This window comes from Topomyia yanbarensis, chromosome 3 (genome assembly GCF_030247195.1).
Source record: "Topomyia yanbarensis strain Yona2022 chromosome 3, ASM3024719v1, whole genome shotgun sequence".
In the NCBI taxonomy this organism is placed as follows: Eukaryota; Metazoa; Arthropoda; class Insecta; order Diptera; family Culicidae; genus Topomyia; species Topomyia yanbarensis.
Genome location: NC_080672.1, coordinates 422,875,821 through 422,902,746, shown reverse-complemented (window position 1 = coordinate 422,902,746; position 26,926 = coordinate 422,875,821). Strand labels below are relative to the sequence as shown.

General features: G+C 38.3%; 1 protein-coding gene across 1 annotated transcript; it reads right to left on the bottom strand.

Annotated features, from left to right (window-relative positions):
• Nucleotides 1–1,858: 1,858 nt before the first annotated feature.
• LOC131688534 (antithrombin-III-like) lies at nucleotides 1,859–25,115 on the bottom strand. Its single transcript, XM_058972851.1, has 3 exons — nucleotides 25,034–25,115; nucleotides 24,012–24,965; nucleotides 1,859–2,323 (listed from the first exon to the last, which is right to left on the bottom strand). Exons 1-3 carry the CDS (start codon nucleotides 25,089–25,091, stop codon nucleotides 2,196–2,198), a joined length of 1,140 nt encoding a protein of 379 aa, XP_058828834.1. The 5' UTR covers nucleotides 25,092–25,115; the 3' UTR covers nucleotides 1,859–2,195.
• Nucleotides 25,116–26,926: the final 1,811 nt, after the last annotated feature.

Here is a 26,926-nt window from a genome sequence, read left to right as displayed (position 1 = left end):
TACTGCAGAAACTACTTACGGTGGGTTATGATGCCGGGTTAGATCTGGGCCACAAGGGTTCAAATTGAAAGCGAGAAGTTATTTGTTCACCAGTCACCCGACCCCAGTCCACAGGGCAATGTATAAAGCCATGTATGTACCTACTACCCGCGAGAACCAGTAGTATACAATCTTGCGCCTAGGAGAGAGAAAAAACCTATGCAACGATCGTTTTATCTGATTGCAATAATTTACGGTGTTTGTCAAGATATATCACGACTTTGCTGTTAGGCCCCGGCTGCCACCGGCGGACGTAGCGATCCGCAGGAGTGCCAAACGATGTGCCGGCCTCAATCAGCAGTGATCGCCGATTGCGATTGGAACTGAACGACATTCGGTGATATCTGATGGTTTCTTTTTATTTTCTCCCTGATGACAAGCGGTAAGATGGTGTCGATAAATTTTTGGATAACACTTTTTAGATGTGATGCTGGTACCAGTTTATTCAATTTATTATCTTCCTTCTTGGATACATACGTAACCTTTTAATCATATACATCAGTTGCTAAAAATAAACAATAAAAATATGTCAATTGACGACCTACCTACCTAATTATAGCCACAATCACCACAATCACACAACGTCGCTGTACCCATCTCAGACCAATCGAGCGAAATCTACGTGACTGCCACAGTCGCACATAACCCCAAAATACACTCATTCGACCAAAAACCGTTCCCACAGAAACGCGCCCAGCTGCACAAACATCAAGGCAACCCGCGTGTCTCATCGCAGCAGTGGCTTCAATTCAATCTCACCAGGAGCTTCCCAGCCAGCGCTTGCTTCGACGAAACTTTCAGCGTGCGTGTATAATTCCGCATATAGGGGTGTCAATTACGAGCTACGCGCAGAAGAGAAAGACGTCAGCTGATTATGGCTGTGAAATGTCATGTTTGACCATCATCCGAGGAAAGGAATATTAGCCTAAAGTTGCTGAGCTGGGTAGGTACACTGCACAATGGTCTCGAAATAAGGCATTCATTTATGATTGCGCTGGAAGTGCGAATCGAATGGGTTTCCGATTCTTCGATCCCACCCCAACAAACATCGCCAAGGCCAGCCAATAGAGAGGAAAGTGCGGAGAAGGTTAAAGCGGATTAAAGCACTAGATTGATGTACTGGCGGCAGTGGTACGAGTTCGACGACGCACGTGACCCACACGTTCCGGCTGTTTGTTCCATGTAGATTCGATGATCGTGTGAGAAATTTATAGATTCGAAGGCGGCGGCACGAATCGTTGACTCATTCTGCTTACGCTCGCTATGGTGGCAGTAAATATGGTTGCTAATTGACTTGATGGGTTTAATTACTTTACAGCTTTTTTGTATAATTTAGACTCAGCACCAATATTAGAATTACCCATTTAATTCACGACACACACACGAAAATACTGCCCAATAATGATAAAACATTTGTATTGTCTTTCCATAAATCTGTCATAAAACTAAAAAAAATTGTTCCCAGCAATCACTATTCTCACGTCCACGTCCCCCGACCAAACACTGGTTGGCGAAAGGGATAATTGACAGCTCATGCCGATAAAAATCTTCGGCCAGATAAGCAGGCTGTAATTGCCTTCGGAAGCCGATAGTTGCAACGTGCCAGCTTGGGTGGTTGAGGGTAAAAAGCCTTCTCCCTATTGTCCCGGCTGGCAGATTTCTTGCTTCCCATGTTCTACCAAACGAAGGGTTTTTGTTTCACACGTGAAAATAGCATGTGTTTCGGTTCTTATGGGAAATATGTGACAAAATGTGACGAATACTGTTGAAGCTTTTTTTGATATGAATTGTGGAGGAAATTTTCAATAGGACGTAAGTAACAATTAGAGTTTATATTTGTTTACTTTCTCTTTCGATTATTACGGTTCTTCATTTTTTTTAATTCGCGACGTCAACCTTTTCTAAGACGAAATTTCTAATTGCATCTTGATGAAGGGGTTCTCTCCCTTCCCTAAGGAAAGTTATTGAATTGGAAAGAAAAGAAAACTGAATATGCAACGCAATTTGGAAGGGGTAACTATCTAACTTTTTAGAAGGATTTTAGGTGAAAGTCACTCTACCTGTGATTCCGCGTTTATTGCAAGTAACACGACAAAATGACAAAAGAAAAGCAAATCAGGTTCTGTTTGTATCCGTATCCGCAGGGGAACTATATTCTAGTTCTCGTGGTTCGAGTATTGTCCAATGAATAGAATGGTGTTTGTCGAACGCTTCTGGATGATGAATATGAACGGTTTGTGAGCGAGGAAGGGTCGTGGTCCAACACGCCATTTCACGTTGATTCCTGGAAAAGAAGAGAAAATATTTGAAATGATAACAAACATAACTGCGTTGCATCACACTTTATATCAAGGAGAAAAATGAGGTTAAGTCAAGGCCTTTCAACTTATTTTCCACATATAGTAATCATTGAGTTTTCCAATCGTAAAACATAGAATAATTCAATCATTTAATAACGTTTTCACTCAAGAACCAGCGGTAATAATTAAGAATCACTGCTCAAAACTTCAAATTTATTATTGGCCGGAGAGGGCATAGCGTAGTTGGTAAATCGATTGCCTTGTACGCAACTCACCTGGGTGCGATCCCCAACCCCGCATATAGGGTTAGAGATTTTTCGAACCCGATAAAAGAGGCGAGGCTAAAGGTTAAAATTTATATTATCCCAAAAAAAAATTTGCTCGCTGCAAAGACACGTTAAAAATACAAATGTGAGAAAATCGAGTTTAACGGTCGGTGCAGCGAGGCAATGATCCCGCATGACGAATATTCAAAAAGCTGTAATTTAAGTTACAGTGCTTCGAACTTGATTATTTATTCAAGGAATTTATCTAAATATATGCAGTTTTAAAACATCTAATACGTATGACCCAAAGATTGAAACCTCAATAATCAAACATATGATATCACCAAGTTGTGCTAAAGCTGTATTATGTACAAGACGAGTCCCCTTTTGTGGACATACCCGCAGTGCCGCCAGGGATACGAGCAACCCTAATGCAGCTAAAGTATCCAACACCGGTGGGATCTTCAGTCGTATGTTGGCAGGGAATAGGTAAACCGGGTGAGGCCATTCGTCAGAGGCGGATTATAGCCATAATCCAAGAATGGAGCAAAGAACACGAATTTTGACATCTGAAGGCTGATAAAAGACGGCATACTACAGTGGGCTGGATATGTAGTGCGAATGCCGGAGGAGAGATTAGCTAAAGTTATGCACAGAAGAGAATATGGAAGAGGCCATCCACTTCGAAGAAGACCCCGTTCTCACTGGCTGTCTACAATCGAGAAAGATGAGCGTGCGGCGGGGTTCAAGAATACTGGAGACTGGCGGTCCTGGAGTGAATCACCTGGAAATCTAAGACATTGATGATGATTCATGAATCGGAGTACCCGGATTGTTCGGAAACAATAACGATGATGATGCTCGAGTTGTTCGATGAGGCGTACCCAGAAATTGCTGAACATTTTTTTTTTTTTCCATACGTTTATTTGACACGGCATTTGCAAAAGCTTTTTACGCCAGTTTCTTTTTTTTACATAGCACGTTACAAAAATCCTTAAGACTAATTTTAACTATACTAGTACTTTGTCTAAAACTAACACTGAAATCACTTTATTGTTTGCTTTTTTCCTTACATTGTTGTATTTCATAATGATCTAGTATTTTCGGGTGTATTTATTTACTTTTTTTCTGTTATTGTCTAAATTTAAAAACTAAATATTCCAGGACACTTTAATTGGTGAATGATTAGCCTTGGATGAGAGTATGAGGAGACGAATTTAATTAAATTTTGACAGACGCTGTTTTTAGAAAATGATAGATAAGTTCCATGTATAGAGGATCGCGATACGCCAGGATGTCTCTAACAGGAACATGGATTGGTCTTCCTCGGACTTGTAAAGAATCTACTAATTGTGATCTGGCTTCACGATATTCAGTGCAGGACCAAACAACATGCTCAATGTCGTGGTAACCTTCTCCACAAGCACAATGATTACCCTCAGCGAGCCCAATACGACGGAGATGCGCATCTAAAGTATAATGATTGGACATGAGCCTAGACATCACACGGATGAAGTCCCGACTTACATCCAATCCTTTGAACCATGCCTTCGTTGATACTTTAGGGATAATTGAGTGTAGCCATCGTCCCATATCTCCATTGTCCCAAGATGTTTGCCAACTAGCAAGTGTCCTCTGTCGAGAAGCGCTATAAAATTCATTGTAAGCGATGGGTCTTTCATATATTTCACCATCTAGTGCACCAATGTTGCTGAACATTTGAATCAGAACGCGATGAATGCAAGGCGTAGAGAAAGCAGACTGATTCAGCAGGAAGTTCAGAAAGAGCTGAACAGGTAGACGAGGTAGATCAAGCGATGTGTCGAAGCGAGGCTCAGTAAGGCTGAGCACGTGGTAACGCGTAGCTGTAGCACTGGTGAGGCACCTTCAGCCATCTTTGCCAGAAGACCCTCCACTTGAACTGCAGTTACTACGTAATGTGGTCTTCAGTACGAGACGCTGTATTGCGTCACGGGTTTAATGCTGCGCCCCAGAATCCTAAAACTGCAATATTCTTCATTATACGTCTACAGATAGATCTGCAAGTAATATTGTACTGTGGCGACCGTCAGTTTTGCGCCCTTTTGGTGTTTACATTACATTTGTTTTTTCAATTCGACTTCCCATCAATAATTTAGTATGTACATGGGAATGGCACACTTATACTGACTAAAACAATACAAAAGAGTTTTGAAAAACATTCTAATGATGCAAACTGGAGGCTGAATGTCGTCAGCTCGAACCAAAACTCGTGGAAGGTAAACAAGTTCAACGGGTAAATGAAGCGTGCCAGGTAATTTTTCTTTTCCAAATTAGGTTTTAAGAAGTTCCAGTACGATTCGGCCTAAAGATGATTCAGACGATACATCAGCTTCCGTCAACGTCATCAGAATGTCACCGTCCTGTCAGGATAAGTTAAATGCGTTTCTCTTGCATCCGTTCACACGTCAAAACGTTCCGTGCCGTTGATGTTGTGTGTGAATGCCTCCATTTAAATCCATGTAACTAATCTTGACGTTCCGTACCAGTGACGGAAGCCTGATGTATCGTATGAATCGTACTTTAAACGCATAACGGATAGAGATGGTCGGGTTTCAATTTTTTCGAACCCGAACCTGACCCGAACCCAAGAGCATGAAAATTTAGAAATCCGAACCCGACCCGAGGCCGAAATTATAAAAAACCGACCCGAGCCCGAACATTTTAAAACTTAAAAACCCGAACCCGACCCGTACCCGAGAATGAAAATTCTGTAAAACCCGAACCAGACCCGAGAATTTTAAAATTTTAAAACCCGAACCCGACACGAACCCGAAAGTTTAAAATTTGAGAAGCCCGATCCGAATCCAACTTGCTACGGAGAATCAACCAAAGATCTTGAAGATTTTTAATTCTAGGCACCCGATCTGGACCCTAGGCTCATCAAGTAGAATCACTCGAATCTGAAGTAGCACCATACGCATTGAGTTATATCTGCATATGGAAAAACAAACCACTGCCGAGTAGAATCCGTATTTATATTTACTATAATTGAACGTCGAATTTGTAATGTTTCTGAGAAACTCATAAATCGTCGATATCTTAACCGGAAATTAAGTTAAATCTGCGTCTAACTCATGTGAAAACAGAAAGCTTAATGGTCACAGTTTCCAACAACCTTGTCCGTCGTACTTTACCAAAATTTCTAATTTTTTATCAGAAACCATTCCTGCAAGGCAGTTTCGTATAATTTATTGCATGTATGAAATTAAGCTATGGCAATTGGCAATTCGTATTCGACAGTTTACATGGCGTCACCCACGTTACTGGTTGGTACGGTCAAACCTGTATCGAAGGGTATCAATCAAGATTTTCTGAGGTGTACTTGATGTCCCATCATTAGCGTTAAGACGATCTTTGATGGGGTATCTAAGTTATTTTATGCTTCAGATTATAAGGTAAGCGCGCCAGTAGAGATGCTTCGACATCTCCAATGGAGCTCTCGGAATGACTCCAAACTTTTAAAAAGCCGTTAATGGCTCCTACAGAACACACAAAATTTCTGCGATCAATTCCTTTAATTCGTGGAAATTCATGTATTTTCATGAAGGAATCCGGATCATACAACAGTTCAGCCCGGGAACAATCTGACAGAAAGTGCTTGTTTCATATATGTACCACTGATTTGATAGTGGTGCTATTATCCCATCACCATATGAGTGTCATGAACAACGAAACCTGTCGGAAGTGAAGCTAGGTTTAGGTCTGATGGAACAAAGAGTCTCTAGAAAATAAATTTGGCCTAAACTATCCGCTTTTTAAAAAATAATGTGCCCTTTTTAAATTTGAGCCGCCATAATGACACTAAAGTACCACCAAATTTGTGAGTTCAAATCCCTTTTTTTCCATTACAGTTTATTTTAATTCCAAGCAATCTTTATCATAAACCAATTTGATTATCAAACTTCCCTTAAAGCAGGTAGGGCAACTGGGGGCAGGTCCGACACCGTGGGTAAGCCCGACACCCCACGACTTTTCCCAGATATCAAATTTTGAATCATACAATAATAACAGGATATCATTAGTACGATTATTTTGAACATTTCGAGACACACAGATGCCATATAGATTCATCCAACGTCACAAAATAAACAAAATATGCGAAAACAAAGTTGATTCGCACTTGGATGTTATTTTTAGTTGAAACACTTTAAGGTTTTAACAGCACAAAGGCTTTGGAAATCACCAGTATTTTTGCCGCACATTCTAATCTACTCTCCATATCATTATTTATCTGCGTTGAGGATAAGTTTGAGTATTCCAACACTGTTTATTGGGCTTTTAACAAAAATGTGCACTGTTGGGGTAAGACCGACATTTTTAGGAGGGGTAAGATCGACACGCTATTTATTTATGGTTGAGTTCATTTTTGATTCAATGTGAACGACTGGGAGTTGTTTATGGTATTCTACTTTTATAACATCATGTTAATATTTGAAATATACGGAAGCTCTGGTATTTGCATTTATTCCTTGTCAGTATTGTCTCAAGCCGACCAAAAAATTAAAAATCAAATTGAGCGCGATTCACAGTTTTATTATAAAACGAAAGGAAAAAGGATCATCTAATATGAGATTCTAAAATGATATTAAATAACAATTTCCATCGACTGCCGGATTGTTGATCAACAGAGTTCCGAAAAATCATAACACGAATCGGATAGCTTACTACAAAAGCGTATGTTACTTCTAAGTGAATGAATCTTAGTAACAGGGGCAGTGCAGTAAAATTTCATTTCATTCAATCGAAACTGAATGAACGCAGTCAATCAGTCGTCTGCAGTAGCATTCACATTCATTTAACGCATCAGTTGTTGTTAATCTGAAGCTGGGTTCATGGCACTTCACTCACCGCTGCTTTCAAATGAGTCGCAATTCATATTCAACCTCCTTCGTTTGATCCTCTCAAATGAATAGATCAGCTTTCAATTTCCCCAGTGAGCACCAGTCAAATGAGATCCGGGTAAACCTAGGACAAAAAGAGACAACTGGCTTCGTATTTTTGGTTATCATGCCTTTCTTGTGCCAGATGACAGATGAGTGTATGCAGCTAGCGAGGTTGGCAGTGCAGCCAATTTCTTTGTCATATTTAGATATGTTGCTATAATACACATAATAATGACCGTTTTATTGACACACATTTCGCATTTATCTGGTACTAATCAATCCAACATTTTTATCACATACTACATGTTTCTAGCAAATTTGGCCAGCATAACAGCCTATTCATCAGAATCAAATTTGCAACAAACATATTATAGAGATGAACGTACTACCAAATAACATTTTTCATTGCAACCAGTTTCAATAAGCTGTTATTAGTAGATTCATTATTTTCGTCTGAACTCTGCGAATTTAAGAAAATTTGAAAAAGAAATATGATAACCGCAGTATGCTATCATAATTGTACGAAGCTGTCAAATTCATTGCTAAAATCAAATATGTAATTCAGCTATTTATTTGCACCTCCACCAATAGTTCCCTTGTACAATTCCGATGACGTGGTGAAGAGGTAAAACGAGGTAAACGAGCACAGTCTATAGTCTACGAGAATCTTTTTTTTTCAGAAAGAATTCGAAAAGGTTCTGCTCGATATGAATGCTATAAATAGGTCATATCGAAGGTGGGTTTATTGATTTGAGGTAACCAAAAGGTGCCATATTGGATTGATTGATTGCAAAATGTCCTCAATCATCAGTTTCCGTCATCTAGTGACCATCATTGCAAAAGCGTATAGATATATATTGATCATGGTTTTTACTGTGGTGGTTACCCGAAACCGCCATCTTTGTTTTCAAAATGGCCTAAATTCATAAATTACGGTATTTTATGATTATTTTAAATGATACCCATATTGATAGTTGTTTTCACAGTTTCTTGGTCACTATAGGCCGCAATCTTGGATTTCAAAATGGCCTCCTTTCAAATGGTATCCATGTTGCCCTCATCTCTGATTTAAAAATGACTTTAACCATCGAGCTTGAGCTTGAGCTTGACCATGTACGACCACCCGTAGCTGCTACTCCGTTATCGATCTAGACTAGCTGAAGTTGCACAGGGAATCAGTAGTAGTGCTTGGGATTAGGGAAACATCTTTCAATGTGCAACTCCTGGTAATCCTAAAGTGTTTATTGAACAAAACCGGCGCCGGCCTGGCCCGAACGTAGATCGCAGAAGGAACGTTAGTCCGATACTTGCTTTTGCTAGGCAACGGCTTTACTTCCCTTCCGAAGGAAGATTTTACACCTCAGAAAAATCTCAGCGACCTCGGCTGGGATTGCACCCAGACTAACTGGGATGGGTGGCTGTCACGCTTACCACTCAACCAACTACGCCTTCATTTAAAATGACTAACCATCGATTTCCGTTATCTATCATCTTGGACCTTTAACGAGTTCGCCCGTTTACACCTAAGACAAGATAAAGCAACTAGTAATACGATTTCTGTATATTTCTGTATTTTGGTAGTACGTCCATCTCTATTTCAAAGTTTGTGGCAAATTTGATTCTGATGAATAGGCTGTTATGCTGACCAAATTTGCTAGAAACATGTAGTATATGATAAAAATCTTGGATTGATTAGTTCCAGATATATTTTGGCGAAATGTGAGTTAATAAAACAGTCATTATTATGTGTATTATAGCAACATATCTAAATATGACAAAGAAATTGGCTGCACTGCCAACCTCGCTAGTTGCATACAGTCATCTGTCAACAATTATTCACCAGGGTACAAGAAAGGAAAGAAAACTCTCCAAGAAGAAGAGAAAGAAAGGTTCGGAACATTTGTCATTTTTGAGTGAATTTGTTTTATGTTTGTTAAGCAGAAAAGCCCACTACGTCATTTGTTTTATTCTTTTCTTTTTCATATCCTCCTGATTTATCAGCTTCATCGAAAAAAAATACAACCTTACTCATACAGAGAAAAAATGCTCGTACCTGTATCCGTCTTGAGTTGCCTCGTCTTATCATAGCCTTTACCCTATATTATTTATTATCTTGGTCGGAGTTATTTTTATGTCAGTGAGTGTTCCTTCATATTCATTTGTGAGTGGTTCATTGGAATGGTTCACTTCCATTAGCTGAGACCGTGCTAATGTGAGGTTGGTGTTCAATAGAAACTAAACAGGCAAAAACGTCAAATGACTAGAACCTGTTATTCAATTGACAGTGAACTTTGAGTGACTCAAACGAAGACGGCAGCCGAACTCAACTGATATAGTGGTGGTATGTTTACAGTGAGAGGCTCGAAGTTTCACTTGAAACGATTATTTTCGTTTGAAATTGATATTTTACCGCACTGAACAGGGGATATATTCTTCTTGCAGAACGGATCTTACTTCTTCACAAGCGCTAATAAAGCTTGAAAAGATTAAGAAGGAAAATCTTTACCATAATACAAACCAAGTGTTGAACATTATTCACACCTTCCTCTCTTCCTCTTGCTACGCGATGAGATTCCAGAAAGCATGCATTTGTATCACACATACTCATATACACATAGTTACACTTTATCACACGTACACAACACATTTTTAATGAAAAAAATTGGACAAAAAGAAAGCTAACAAGGGTGACGCTCGTGCCACTTCGGGGTGTCGGTCTTACCCGCAGCGTTTTTTAAATTTTTATTTTTCTCCATTTTTTGGCAACCAATAATTTTTAATGAATCCAATTTTTTGAAACGCTTTAAAAATTATATCTTGTTAAGAACCATGTAAACAAGGATTACGCACAGAATAAACAATTTTTGGAGCTTTTTGGTATTTTAGAAAAATGATTGCGCTTAAGGTGTCGGACTTGCCCCCAGTTCCCCTACCACCTATTTGTTTCATTTGACCAACTTAACAGTGCTCGCTTAAAGTTTGGAGTACAAATGCACCCCACAAAACCGTTTGCGTTAGTGTTTTGTAATGTGCACATAATTAAAAAAAATAATTTTTTTTAAAGCAAAATATCGATACACAGTAAGCGAGAAACTTGTGTAAAATTATATAAGTTACAACTCTGCCGAATAATAGTATCTGTTATTTGATACAACAAAGCACTATAGCAAAGTAACTAGAAAATGCGCTTGAATTGGTATCGTATTTGTTGCTTTTGCGGATTAAAGAGGCAAAACACATTCGTGAACATGATTTGTATATAGTGTGCAAGGCGCATCATTCGATTCGTTATCTTCTGCAGCCCAGGCTCTGGAACATACTTACTTTATATACACGTACAATGCACCGGCTCTACCTATTCCTTCGACGCCTTCCTGTTTCATCTCTGTTGCTGCATATTGCTGTATTTTTAATGTTTGTATTGGCGTTTGGTTGTCAAAAAAGCATCGGAATAAATACGTTTTTTGACCGGTTTTTGAAAAAAAAATGTTCAAAAGATTTTTAAAAGTCTTTACAAGGTCGCATAAATGGTCAAAATCGATTTGAAACTACCGGAGTTATAGCAAAGAAGGGAATTTTGACGTGTTTTAAAGACTTGTTCAATACAAAATGAAATATTACATAATAAAACAGTCAAAACGCGAATATTTTTAAACAGGTTACTTTTCGATTGATTTTAGAATAAGAGTATCCAATTTAATTATAAATTTAATAAAAATTAGACATATTAGAGCGATTTCAATTCTAGGGTACCGTTTAAGTAGAGAAAAGTCGCCGCGGCCTAAGTATCGGTTTTAAAGTACCTGTCGAAATTTATATTCCATTATAGAAAGATGAACCGATATTTTACGATAAATTCCTGTTGACTTGGTTTATTACTAATTATCATGAAAAATAAATCACAAAGAGATTTTAGATGTGAAACACGTAGTGTTGAATGGTCTCTCATGAATGTTCGTTTAAAAAATTAAATAATTCAGGCAGTTTGCGAGTCTGAAGAGACGGAATTTTATGCAAGAATGAAAAAATACAATATTTGAGCACCAGAAAATACGACGAATTCTAGCGATTCAGAGGTGCTAACATTTGGTACGGTTATATGTGGCATCCATTCGTATCACAAAGTATAATCCACTACTACAAAAAAGACTGTCATGAAATGTTTTTTTTTGTTTTGTTCAAAACCCGAACCCGACCCGAGCCCGAAAGTTCAAAATTTCAAAAACTCGGACCCGAACCCGAGAATTTCAAATTTGAAAACCCGGAACCCGACCCGAACCCGAGAAGCTTTAATTTACAGAACCCGAACCCGACCCGAAACCCGTCGGGTTCGGGTCGGGTCCGGGTTTCGGGTCCAAAAACCCGAACCCGACCATCTCTAATAATGGAAACCTAGGAATAGAAGCAGTGCAAATCCGCTGAGGATACGCCGGACGAGGTGACCGCCGACCCACCGTCGGCAAGAAAACCTGTGATCGACTCGTTTGCCCAGCATAATCAAACATATCTAGCTCAAGGGATGAGTCGCTTAGAACAATGTTCCATACATACTATATCAGCTACGATAACATGATATAAGAATACGATACAAAATAATACACAATCATTTCACTTGTTATCACAATGTGTGGAACATTAGGGCATACTTCTGCCATCTCCACATCCATCAACAATGTGCAGTTAAATAACACTAGTTTACAAAATAAAAATAAAAATTTGAACTTCAATATTCGAACGCCTTTTCTAATGTAAAATTGCGTGCTGAATCCGAAAGTGAGGTCCAAAAAATTTACAGTAGAACTGTTTTCGAGTTACAGTAAAAAATGAATTTTACCTTTAAAATTTAAAGTGCGTTCAGTAAAATCCAAATATCTTCGGTTGTAGCGCATCGATATGAAATATTATTATGTTAAATTAAAGGTAATTGAATGCACTTTCAATCGTTCGAACATTTTGTTTCGAAGCGACTACTGGTTCTAACGTTATTTACGAATCTATTGAACTTTTTCTTAATTTTTCGTCGTTTTTTTGAACAAAAACGAGCGTGTGGTCAATATTTTCGGCAAGATGAAGCTATCCCAAAAAATTATTGTTTATGAGAAATTAAAGCCTGCAAATAACCAATGAAAATAACCATTAGTTAGTTTAAATCCGATGAAAATTGCGAAAGTTATTCAATTTTGTTGTAAAATGGCAATTTTTGTGTTTCTCTGGATCAACTTATTGAACCGTCTCGAATCCAATTTTTTCTAGGGTTTGTTTAATAATAAATGTAAATGGAAGTATTTTGAAAGAATTTAATGTGGGGTAATATTAGAACTCGTTTATCCAAATGATTAAAGACTTCTGATAACAATAATTTCAGGCTCAATGAAATTATCGAATGGTTTGTATGCAATACTGCGTGTAATATTTACAAGTGTATTACATATAATAACTCTCTTATGATACAAAATTCGTTATAAACTAAACCGACACACGTTATAAAATTTGTATTTTGAAACGCTAGCTGCTCAATTGGGTTTTGTACAATATTAATACAAACTATACGAATCCGTAGAAATATGTGATAATACATACGTCAAGTATTATAAAATTAATAATTTGTAAAACTTTTAATTTGTGTTCCTTCCTAGAACATCTAGCGGTTCGTGTTTTGAAACTATGTAGGACATCGAACAAGACTTATTTTAGGTTTACAATTTCAAAATCTAAATTTAACAATGATTTGAAGAACGTAGAATATTTTGTAATTGCACTTAGATGTTTTACGAAATATATTGTAGTATGTTGAAGTTTTGTGACCCAGTACAGTAAAATCGGTACACCATAGAAGTTAATATGAATCCAATATAATTTCAAATTATAAACTTCTAGACGTTTTAATAACGTAAAACAAATTGTTAGTAAAACAAAACGTGACGAAATAGGTGGATAAGTCATCATTCGTGAAGCTAGTGCCCGAATTTAGCGTTTTGCACAGTCATAAGCTTCCGATGTGTGTATCAAGGCATTGTGGAGCGTGCAGTTTACAATGTGTTTTGTGCATATACGATTCTGTACATGTAAATATTATGCGTATTTTTAATGCCGAATTTTTGATGACATTACTCCACTGAGGCTGAAATTATTGTCCTTAATCATTTGGAGTTCGAATATTCCCCCACATTAATTTCTTTCAAAATTCTTCCATTTACTTGTTTAACAGAATTCTGACAGAGAGTCCCTCATATATTATTAAACAAGCCTTAGAAAAAATTGGAATCGAGACGGTTCAATAAGTTGATCCAGAGAAACACAAAAATTGCCATTTTACAAAAAATTGAATAACTTTCGCAATTTTCATCGGATTTAAACTAACAAATGCTTATTTTCATTGGTTATTTGCAGGCTTTAATTTCTCATGAAAATATAATTTTTGGGATTGCTTCATCTTGCCGAAAGAACCAGTAGCCGCACTAAAACAAAATGTTCCAACGATCGAAAGTGCATTCAATTACCTTTAATTCAACATAATAATATTTCATATCGATGCACTACAACCGAAGACGTTTGGATTTTACTGAACGTGCTTTTAATTTTAAAGGCAAAATTCATTTTTTCACTGTAACTCGAAAACTGTTCTACTGTAAATTTTTTGGACCTCATTTTCGGACTCAGCACACGATTTTACATTGAAAATGACCACTAGTTTGTTTAGTTCAGAAATGCTGTACACTAGTGTATTCATAGCAACCAGTTTTTTTATTTTGTTGAACTTCATGGCACATCGTAGCACATTTTTTTTGTTGGAGACGAATCACTGCGACCAGTGATCTATTGTGATATGTCCCTTCCTTAATCTAAGTGTACTATCTACTATGACATATCACTATTGATGAGTGATTGTCGTTATTGAGATACACGCTCTTCCCAGTTAGGCACTCCACTTCGTATGAAATTTATTACCTGCTTGGGATTTGCAGTCCAAATATCAAAGGCTCCAATGTTCCCCTACCGAGAACTCTTACTCTGCGTTGTATCAATGCACTGCATTCGCAGAGCAGATGCTCTGATGTTTCACTTTCAAATCCGTAGACGCGGCATGTAACGTTTGGGACCATCCATAAATGACGTAGCATTTTTGAGTAATGTTAACACCCCCCTCCCCCATCGTAGCATTTCGTCACAAACCTCTAAATATTTTAACAGCTTCAGTTTATTATAAAGAAAAAAAATTGCCCGATTTAGTCAATGTCCCCATTTTGTCAGCCTAAAATACACAATAAGACTGATAAAAACGGCTCTTTATTGCATCTAATATTCACTGTGTCCCACATTAATAAGTATATTCCATTTTTGGGGATTTTTTCAAATTTGAAAGCCCGGAACCCAACCCGAACCCGAAAAGCTTAACTTAATCTCTACTAGAAACACAGTGTACATCCTAAAAATAGTGAAAAATTGTTTTTCAGAGAAAAAATACGATCCGAAAAGTGAAAAAATACGGCAATAAGAAAAATTAGCATATTCAAATAATTAGCGTTTTACCGGCGACTAGCGACACCAGGTGTCGCCCCAAAAAATAGGTGGCAAACCAGCCGGTCGGTGCTCAGCTATTTTCGTCCGCGTCCCTTGTCACCTATTTTTTACTGGGTGTTTCATCGGCCTGGATTTGGATATTCAACTGTTTTATTTTGCTTTCTTATTTTATTGCAAACGAGTAAAAATTTTGATTCTTTTATATTCGGGATTGCAGATATTTTGTCGCATGTAAATTTTGGAAATACTTCCGTTGATTTATAACATCTCGAGCTATCATAACTCTTAGTCTGTATAACGTGTTATCACTCGCAATAAATGGTGATCCGGCCCATTACGCAGATAAGATAAGCGTTTCTAAGCAATACTCCTACGGTCGGCTGTGTGGAGTTGAAATTTCTTCTGTTTAGAAAACATAGGATAGTCACGGTAGCCGGCTACCCAGAGTTTAAAAAGAACAAAAAACTAAACAAGATCTTCTTTTTCGAGCGATCGTGTTCTCGAAAACTAACTAAACTACTACGTAAAAAACTATGCTTTACAGGTCGCATCGCTTGCTTGGAGCGAATCCTGACTCTATTCCCTTCCAAACCACCAACTCCGCGACATCTATGGAAGAGTCTGTTGAATCGAAAAAATTCGTCGCGTGATTGAATATAATTAAAAAATATAAGCAGTGCTCCTTATAGCCGGCTATCCGGAGTTCAAGTTGCTTAGTTTGCTAATCGTATTAATACAACAAATGATAAATATCCCAAATTCTCGGCAGCCGGCTGCCCAGAGCAATTATTACACGATAATGCTACTGGCATGCTTACTAACAACTCTCCCCTTCCCGTGATACATGTGGAGATGCAGAGGATTCCTCGGTCTCTAGTAGCAACATGTATCGGACTAACATTCCTTCTTTTCCCAGAAGATCTGCACTCGGACGTGGCCGGCGTCGGTATTGATCAGCATGCAGGGATCAGAATAGATTGTACAATGTGGCTCATCATGTTATTCCCAAGAGTGTTGTTCCAATGAACATTTTGCAACCTAATTCTGGTCAATAACGGAGTAGCAACTACGGGCGATCTCTTATGCTTATGCTTATGCTTTGAAAAGCGCCATTTTTGTTAATAGTATTTATAAAAGTAAGGAAATTAAAAATTAAAAATATCTAAACGACGATCAACGGCAAAAGATTAAAAAAGCAATAGGAAAACTAAATATTAAAAGAATGTACAAACGAGCTAAAAACAACAAAATCAACCAAATAAACAAATTAATGTCAATTGTCAAAAAATGTTTAATCGAGAAAAACCAAAATAAAACCTATAAAAAATTGATAAAAGAAAACAGGAAACTAGAAAAACATATTTCGAAGAATAAAAAAGTCGAACATTATTGAACAAATGGTGAAAATAATGAAAAATCGATAGAAAAGTAGGAAAAAAATTAGAATCAATGAAAATGAACAAAACTACTAAAAAAATTCAAACATTAATATACAAAATGCATAAAACTGAAAATCTCGATAAATCAAGAATAATAAAATTTATTTAACATTAAAAACAAGACATATTTAAAGCAATATAAAAAACATTAGGAATGCATAAAACTAGAGGAGCATATATAAAAGACAAGAATAAAATAATCATAGAGAAATTTTAAATAAATGGACGAACCAGAAAATTTTTGAAAACTGGAAAAATGAAATTATGAAAAGACGAAAAAGTAAAGAAAATTGGAAGTATTGAACAAAAACGAAGCAAACAGACAAAATGGAAACAAAAAATGGTAGAAAAAAGCCAACATGGTATACCATAGAAACACAAAAATGAAGATATCAACACGAAAATAATGAATAAAATGGATATTATTTAAAGAATAGAAAAAGCAACAGAAATGAAATTTGGAATAAATTCAAACAACGAACTAAATGTAAAATTAAGAAAAAGTGCGCATAGAATCTTGAAAGGATAAATCAAATGTTTTTTTAGGAAAATAAAAAAAATTGAATTTTAACGTATAGGAAAATGGTCAACAGAAAAAATACTTTCTAAATAGGTTAAATGGAAACATGAAGAAATAACAATAACGAATTAAGTCTTAAGAAAAAGGTATAAAAAATAAATAAAATTATATTAAATGAACATTGGGAAAAAATAAAACTATGATAAACGGAAGGCTAAAAACTATAAAATGAGGAAGAAAATAGGAGAAAGGTAAAAAATTAAACAATTGTGCAAATTGGAATGAATTTGAATAAGTAAAATTGCATTTGGAAATGCAAAAAAATATGAAAAAAGGAAATAGAAAAAGGCTATGACAAGAATAAATGTAGTAACTATTTACTACAAATTGTAAAAATTAGGATGACAAAAGAAACAAATAAAAAAGCAGGGTAATAAAATATGAAACAATAAGAAGAAAAAAATAAAGAAAGCAGAATTTTCTCGAAAAATTGCGAATAAAATTCAATAACAGAAAAAAAACTTACAGAATTTTACTGAGCAGGGGATAGACTTCAGGAGACACATGGGTATGCGTTGAACTCAATTAGAATTTCGAATTAAAGTGATCAATCGACAGAATTTGGGAGCGCTTCCATTGCTTTTTATTGTATAAAACGTTTAAAAACAAATAAATATGCACTGTTTTATTTCTTATGTAGCTCATAGCACTAGGAGGAAAAATATCTTATTTTCTTCATATTCACCGTAGAGTGTAATGTTTTGGTAAAGCACTCCACCTTTCTGTGCCGTTCGCATTTAGTTGTATGTTTTTGCATTTGTTATCAGTTTTGTAGATTTAGTTGGATGTTGTAACTGATGTTGCTTTCTCGGATATTCACAAAGAATCCAAAAGCACCAACCACTCTCGCTGTGAAGGATAACCCGAGCGAACTTTGCTCTGCTCCTCAATAAACAAACACGGAGTGTGAAATCACACTTCAGTTTCTTTCGAGAATCTTTGTGAGGAATATTAATCCATTGAAGCGATGGTTCAATGGGGTAAAGTAAACCCAAACGGCACTTTTAAAATAATATTTGTCGACGCCAAGGGGGGCCCTCCTTAACAATTAGGGCCTGAAACCCGAGGATGATGTTTATGAAGACTGGGTGCTGGGCGATTCCTGGTAAAAAAGGGGAACGCAAAATTGGAAAATAATCCAATGGATTCTTCCGGGCGAATTCGGATTTACCTGAACGAAGACACGGAATTCGCCTTCAAAACCGGTGTGGCAACCCTAAGCAGGGTTTTTTTTTCTTTCAATAATTACTTTTGATATTAATCCAGCGCTTTCGAAGATTGGAAATTCAATAAATCAAAAAATCGATTTCAAATTGGGACCTCATGACTTCTAATCAAACCATTTAATTGTTTAACCCTTACAAGTCTGATCATATTTTTGTTTCGATTATAGACATTTTAACCTTAAGGTCATTCGCTTCTTCATTCAGGTTAGGAATTTTCCTATAACAAATCTCTATTCCTGTGTGCGGGGTTGGGATTCGAACCCAGGTGAGCTGCGTACATGACATTCAATGTACAAATTCCGCTATGCCCGCTCGAGTCTGATCTTGTTTCGATGCCAGAATTAGGTTGGTATAAACAAAGTTGGTATCAAATATGCAGTAGTTTAGAATTTTCGCTATTCTAGTTACCACATACACAAGATATAGTATTTTTAATTGCATTCTCAAATAAATTTTTGTCGAAAAAGTATTTGTCAAAATTTTAGTTTTAGTTAAAATTCCGGGCCCTCTTCAAAACTCCGGGCCCGGGGGGAAACACCCCGGTCCCCCCCCCCCTCTCGGCGGCCCTGCTTCAGCATGATGTTGTACATGCGTTCCTCTCTGTGTTGACTGACTTCCAGCGATTCCAGTTGGAGGGTGGCTTCCAGTTCACTAGCATTCCGACGACCCAAAACTGGTGGTTTGATTGCGTTCGGTACCACTCTGCGTACTAATCGGGTTCTTATATAAAGACCCTTCGTTTCAGGGCGGCCTAGGTGCTTCTACCAAGACTTTCGGATTTTCAGACAAATCAGACGAGTAAAACATCAGGACAGTCGAAAGGGGACTGCCTCCTTCCGTTACCTCTTCATCGACCGTGCTTTCTCCGTAGGTTTTGGGCAGCTTAAAAGTTCTGGGGTATTTATTTATAAATGTTAATCACTATGGTAAGCCAGAAAGTCTTGCATTAGAATTCAATCACCGGGCATTTTTTTCGGATTTACACACACCCAGTTGTTGCTACACCACACTCAGCGAAGGTTTCATGCTATTTTTGGGAAAATCGGCAATCCTGAATTGAGCGGATGAGACAAAATATTTTGAGATCGTCTGTACTGGACCGACGAGAAGTTTTCAGCACTAAATACACGTCATTGAGGTTAAGCAGAAACATCAAAAGTCTCAAGTAGCTTCCATCCACTATTCCTGATCTAAAAATAAGTACGTGACAATCTCCATCTCTCGATCGGATAGCTAGGACTGAAACAGCTGCAAATCTACCGTTTAGTCCAAATAACAAAAAAAATTCATTTGCTATATGTCAAACAGGGGATAAGTTAGTGTATATCAAATCAGTTTGAACACGATATTACATACTCTCAGTTATGCTAGACTCGGCAGGTTAGCGGCTGTTAAATGTCCAGGCGTGAAACTATATTAATCGTAGATTAGGTACTGCTTGTATTGATCCTGAAGTGGTTCCATAATCAACCACTGGAGAAAGCACTTAATGAAATTGTTCCATAAGAAATAACGAGACACTTTTGAAGGATTAAAAACGAATGCTATTATTGGGAGATTCAAGTGTATTAAGCTTTGTTTGTCGTATTCTGGTCGGTCGTAACTGCGAGCTGGACAAGAGTGAATACAGCGTAGACACAATATAAATATTTTAGGCTACCAGAGAAAAACCAGGACAAATTAAGCTATTCTATTCTAACCCTTACACAGCCAGTATTGAAAAGCATCCTGGAAAACACTACAGTTGTTCTATAGTGTTTTTCTAGTCAATATTAATATTTGAAGCATATTTTCATATGTCGCAAATATTAAAACGGCCAGGCACCGTTGGGTTTAAAGATGTTTCAAAATTAAACGGCAATCAAATTATTCTATTAATGAATAATTTGATTAACGAATCATTTCGAACCTTAAAGGAGGAAGAAACGAGGACAACCGTACCAACCGTTTCCGTTCAAAGGGAATATGATAAATCGTTGGGAGTGACTTTGCTAAGAAGGTTAATGTCACTCCTTTGGTCCATTGGGATGGGACAGGGGTATTTACTCCTTGCCCTGGCTAAAAAGTCTAGGATAAAGCGCCATTGCTCGCTCATTACACTTTTATCTTAAAATTCTCGACAAACATGATTAGGTTTATGATTAGGGCTCAACTGTCAAAACTCACTTTGGGGGACAATTCCGGACGAACCGCCAATCGCCCAACACAGAAAGCAAACGAAAGAAAAAAAGTTTTCTCTTTCGTTGACTGCTATGCACCGTGCTTGGGTACTGGCAGTTCCTTCAGACCTTCCCCTGAAAGTGAATTCCGACATCCGGCCCCTAAGCCCCAATCAGATATTTGTCGAGAATTGAATTAAATTATTATTTTTATATTATTGATAAAACAAGAAAAAACTAATAAAACGAAGAGAACACTAGACAAATGAAAATAAACCCTACTTAAGACGCATTACTGAGAAGCTCTAGCAAAGCCTCCCCTAGAGCTTCATGCGGTCCAAACGCAGACAACGACGCGACTACCGGAGGACCAAAAGTACCATTCAACGATTTCATTAAAATTTAAACGATCTCACCGGTATGTCCGTCCAGTGGTGCCGAAATACTCTGTTGTTGAACACATCAATCTGCAGACTTCGGGCCACTTCCTAACCATCCGTGGCAGCTCACTCAGCTTATATTGTATCAGTGGCGTTGCTTGACTTAATCCGCTCTTCACTTCTGGAGGTACTTCAATGACAGGGCATGTATAACTTTCGGCTGAATCCGGTGTCTGCTGCCGTCAACACCACTCCCGGCGAATTCAGTGCATCCAGTCTATCAACTAGATTGGTTTCTTTCTTCACCACACACTCCAACCGATCCATTTTCCAGAAATCACGACAAATGCTTCCACACTGAGGCTTGTATAACATTAAATATCCGACCTCTTAACGTATTTATTCCTGTTCGCAGAGCAAAAATGTGACGCGAGAAAATATTTATGTCCACCTTCGGTCGATGCCTACTTCGATCTACAGCGGTGAGCATAATTTTATGTAAACAAATACACTCTACGGTGTGTATAGTCAAAATTGAGTATATTGTTAAATTGTCACCCTAACGGGTTACACGGTGGAGGTAGTTTATTTCGGTAAAGAGTTCCCTGTCGAAAGAATGTCTCCCGAAAAAGGTTGACGGACGCCAGCTATTCCGGGTGAAGGATTGGTTCCGTTTGTTACGTTTAAATTTGTTTGTCACAATAGTTAGAAAATGTTTAGTATTAACAATATTATGTGGCCGTCTCGTTCAGTCAATCTATGCTGCAAATTGAGTAGTTTATCTCGTTTATGACGTTATATGATAGGGTGCGCTTTTCCATATTTTGAACATATTGCGGAAATATGCATAAAACTATAGCTTCTTTATGACGACACATAGACGTCCGCACCATAAAATATCCTCATCCCAGTCGGTCAGGTACCGTGATGCGATTGTGGATGGAAGACGACTGGCGGTTTTCAGGTACCCCGATGACCTTCCGTCAACGATACGTGACGCTCAGTCTAGTTCCCAGCGGAAAATCTAGCCTACACCGGTCGCGCCCCCTTGTCTCCTCTATCTCTCTTCAGTAGACTGCCTTGTCGATTGTCAAAGTCGGTCCGCCGATACCGATTGACGTGTGATATCCGGTTCATCGGTGCCTCGATGGCCCAAAGCTCTGTGCAGCTACTTTGTTGGTCGTTGCTCCTCTCGCCATCTTCGTTGCATCGCTGACACTCTGACATTGAGTTGGACCGAGTATGGAACCATGTGGAACGCCCGCTGTTACGGTTATACTTTTGTTCCGGTGTCAGTTTCGTAGATCAGTTGCCGGTTCTGAAAGTAACTCCTCAGAATACTATAGAGGTACTCGGGAACTCTGAGTCTGTGCAGCAAATCGGCGATTGCAGCCTAACAAGCGCTGATGAAGACATTTTTTACGTCCAGCGTAACCGCTCCGCAGTAACGGTTTCCTCTTCTATATTGTTTCTGCACAGGCTCCATAGTTTCCACGAGCGTATTTTCGCTGAAATAGTAGCTGTCATTTCCTAGAATATGGCTCTTCAAGAGCGGAAAGTAACTTTCGTCGTCCAGCACGAACAACGACCCGCGGTAATTCTTCGTCAACCACCGGCACTGCGATTTGACGCCCGCCATCTGCTCGTCCATGCACTCAGGGGACCGAGTCTTCTTCCGACAGATGAGGGTTCGGTGAATCAAGGTATAGGACCAGTGATATTTTCGGCCGGCGTCACGTAAACTCGTTCGTCCTTTTTGTCAAAAAGCTTTTTTTTAACGCTTCCTTCTTTTTCTTCGTCATTAACTTCGCCGGACGGCCTGTCCACGCTCAAGGATACCCTGATCCGGTAAACTGTACTCACGGACACGTTTTCGTCTCTAAAGTGGTCTACCGTAAACTTTTTTCCACGATGACCATGCGTTTCGTAAAACCGTACAACAGGCTCGCGGAGTGCTTGCTGTTTCAGCGCCATCTTCGATTGAACTGACAGCACTCGTGCCAGAAGAAACATGCCGTCCATTTCTAGGGAGTCCAGAGAGCAATTCCCCTGGAGAGAAAAAAATTTAACGCTCTTTCCTTTAATTACAGAAAGGTATTAAAATCATTCTCATGTTTTAATCCCCCGTGAGTGGATGAAGCGGCTGCCCCATTCTACTGCCCAAGCGTTGAAATCGTCGGCTATAACACCTGATTTCCGATCGATAAGCTCTTCTGTCAGCTTATCAAGCATTTCTATGAATCAATTGATCGTCCACCGTGGAGATGAGCAGCAGCTGCAGAAAAAAACTCCATTTATTTTGGAGATTACAAAGTGTCCATCTATGCGATAAACCAGTTCCTGAAATAGATATCTTCCCGTCGTCCAAATAGCCGGTGATTTTGCGTTATCTGATATCCGGTTTCCATCGATGGCCAGCATACAGTATGGTTCCGAGATAAAAGCTACATCGTACTTAGCCTCCTCTACAGATTGCCGCAGCAAAACTTGTGCTATGTTGCAGTGGTTGAGGTTGATTTACGTTACCTCCACTGTGACTTCACCTGTGTAGAGGCTGGACATCGTGGGCCTCCTGTAACGTGGTTGTTACCTTCCTCGTTTCCGCTGATCAGGCAATTCGAAGCCTAACGGCAGTCCTATTCAAAAAAGCGTGAAGCAGTATAATTTCATCTGATCTTCACAATTTTCAAGTTTAATCTCGTACAATAGAAACTTTAGTTCGAATAAAACTTGCAACTATCAGCAGCATTTCGGACGATCTCCATGATTGTGAAATGATGTTCAGGAAAAAGTACACACCTCGTGACGAAGCAACGGAAAATATCAATATGCAATTTCAAAAAGCGACTTAAATGTTGCGGCTAGGTGCATCTTTAATCCAATAATACCCAACCTACTATATATAGTAGGTAATTAAAATAACTAAATTAACTCAAGTAGAGCGCAAAACAGGAATTATCAATGTTGCGCATGTTTTTTTGCTGTATATGTTTTGACAAACTAGACTGGTTAAACCGGTGTTTATGTTTTGTTTTGATTAAATTTTCCTGTACGGGCTACAAATTTTTGTCAGGTTAATAAATTCGATCTTTTTAAATAAGATAGTATTATGATAGATCATTATGAAATCGGAAAACTCGATTTAAATTTCACTGTAATCCAATTCTATCACTCACTTGTCGCAGCTGCTGCCTCCGTTCCGTTTTCATCCACCACGATAGCTGCACTCTGGAACATATCGTCAAACTCCGAACGTCTTTCGGCAAACACCTGCAGATCAGACTGCTCGAAAAGTCCACCATGGCCCATGTTCTGCAGTACCTGCCTGACGTCGAATTCGTTCTTGATCGAAAACCGTGGAATTTCCACATTCAGCGAAACAGTCTTACTACCCCGTCGAATACTCTCGATCATCTGTGGCGAAAGCATCCGGATGAGATGCCCCAGTGATCCACGTCCCCGTGGAACAATCATCCACATCGACAGATCCGAATCCTCGCTGTACATCAACTCAGCAGCCTGGAAGTCTTCGGTTACCCTGTACGGAACTGTCATTACCTGTTGCATCATGTCCACCTCTTGATCTCCATTGACGAAATGAAATGGAATTCTACGGGTTTTCTCCTGTCGAAATTTGCTAGCCCATCGGGCTTTTAACGCGACCGCGTTGATCAACATGAACTCCGTATTCGGATCGATGCTTTGTTCTTCGACAAATTCCCGAATCATCCGATTGGTCGCATTGGAAACCCATTCATTCACTGTTTTCGATAAGGTTACAGGATCACGAAAATCTACGGTTTCGATATCTGAATCGGACAAGGTTCGAACGGAACGTTCGAAGCTAGGATCAAGAGGATCAGATGTTTTATAGGCTTTGAACAGAACGTGAAACTGTTCGTTATTAATGGCTTGTAGAAAGTTGCCTACATCTTCGGCGATCTGTTGCTTGGATTCATTTGGTAAGTTGATCGCCTTCAGAATAGTCTCACTCAAGGATGGCCCGGCCGCTTGATGGATGACAGCGAGTGCCAAACGAACCGATATCGGAGACACAACGGAGTTGCTCGATTGGTTGTAAACGGTTTTAAAGAATTTCAACGTAAAGTCTAGATTACCGACGTTGAAGGCTGAGAATTTTCAAGATGTGATTATAAAATAACGATTACAATGTTTTTGTTGCTCTAGAATTTCAAACCATTATCTCCCGCGACGACGGCGGCCGTAACGATCAATACTCTTGCCAATGAAAACATCTTTCCACCGAGAATCTACTAACTGAACTGGCGTCATCCGATTTGGCAGCTTGGTCGAGTTTCATCCCGTATGTACCGGCCTGCGTTGTGAGGATGTTGTACCTTATCACATGAACGGTACTTGACACTATCGGTCAATAGGTCAAGTTGCGCGATAATGCAGCTTATTTTGAAAAATTCACTGCACACAGTCTTATACTCCAGGGTGGTTCTGCTACTACAATTCGAATAATTTGTGAGTCAAATTCTTTTAAAATGAAAGAATTCTGTGGTAAAGGTAAATTGAGGCACAAACAATGGTTTTGTAGGTGCCTAAAAGCACTCGAATGAGCACGGACACAAAACCCTCGGTGCTCGGAATTAGTGAACAGATTTGAATTAAAAGTGGGCTATATTTTTAAAGTACTGCATATTAAGCATAAAATCATGTTAGAGATCGTCATTCCAGAGTAGGTGACCCAATGGCAGGGCCGGCGGAAAACGTGGGTAGTATGGGCAGTACTATTCACTCGCAAATTACCGAGGAGGTCGAAAGTTTGGGACAAACCAAATCTTGAGATTAACCATGTATGTGTATGGGATAATAATTAGAATTTTTTGAATTTTGAAATTATGTTTTATATTAATACTAAAGGAAAAATATTTTGATCTACATCTTGAAACAAGGCATTCAGATCGATATGCAAAAAAAATATTGATGCTTTTTTATTCAGACTAAAGGATGCAGTTAGAAATACCAGATATACAATTTGTATTTTTTTAATAAGAAATACCAATTTGATTAAAAATTGAAATAAGGAGAAACACTATTAGACTTTTGATAAGAAAGATAAAAGACATACACAAGAGGCATTGATTCTAAAATAAGAGTAGTGGAGCCGTATTGGACAAAGTGAATAGAGGGAGGACAAAAATGACAGGGAAAAAGAAGTTAAACTTTCAGGACATCATGAACCGAATCGCCAACCAGCCTCCTTGGATACGCTGGAAACTTTTTTCGGATCGAATTTCGAAGTAGCAGTTAGCATGTCGATCAAAAGAGGAGAGATACCTAAATTTGGATTTTTATCGTGTTTAAAAATATGTATATGAGAGACTGGTAAAAACGAGGATAGTAAGAACATCTTGGACTAGAACGAAATCGAAGGGATTTGTTTAACGGAGATTTGGCGCTAAAACTCTAGGCGCACGACCAGACAACATGTTTAATGTCACGATAATCGTCACCATAAGCGCGCGACCCCAATACGGCGGAGACGCGCATTCAACGTGTAACGATTGGACATGACCCGAGATATCACACGAAGGAAGTCACGACTTTCATCCATTCTTTTTAACCAAGGTTTGTTGATATTGGGGTTCCTAAATTTCCATTGTCTCACGAAATTTGACAAATAGTATTTGTTGAAGTACGTCCGAAGCGCTTTATTTTACTTTTAAACCTATTAATAACTTATAAAGTCGACAAGAGCTAAACCAACTCTATTTACATTTTCACATTTATATATAATTGACAATTAATATTTACTTGTCTTATACAACAGCTTCCGTTCTAGAACCAATGGTGGACTAAATAAAGATAAAATTTTTCCGCAATATAGAAACGGTTCAAATAACAAGGTTTAATGTAGCTCAGATTCGCTAAATGCGTTTTTGCTACAGTAACATATTGAAAATGAATGTTACTATTTATTAGGGTGGCTCAAAACAATTATTTTAACGTAACGGCGCAGGTAATTCAAAATTTAGTTTGACTCAAAATAACTATTTTAATGTAGTGATTTAAAAAAAGATTTTATTTGAGTAGCTTTCTAAATTTCAAATCATTTGTATAA

Excerpts from the sequence above, each read along its gene's own strand:
- LOC131688534 (XM_058972851.1), bottom strand. The coding sequence starts at position 25,091 with ATGTTTTCATTGGCAAGAGTATTGATCGTTACGGCCGCCGTCGTCGCG. Across the intron at positions 24,966-25,033 it reads CGTCGTCGCGGGAGATAATG|CCTTCAACGTCGGTAATCTA; the intron begins GTTTGAAATTCT and ends GAAAATTCTCAG. Across the intron at positions 2,324-24,011 it reads GGAGGCAGCAGCTGCGACAA|GAATCAACGTGAAATGGCGT; the intron begins GTGAGTGATAGA and ends CTTCTTTTCCAG.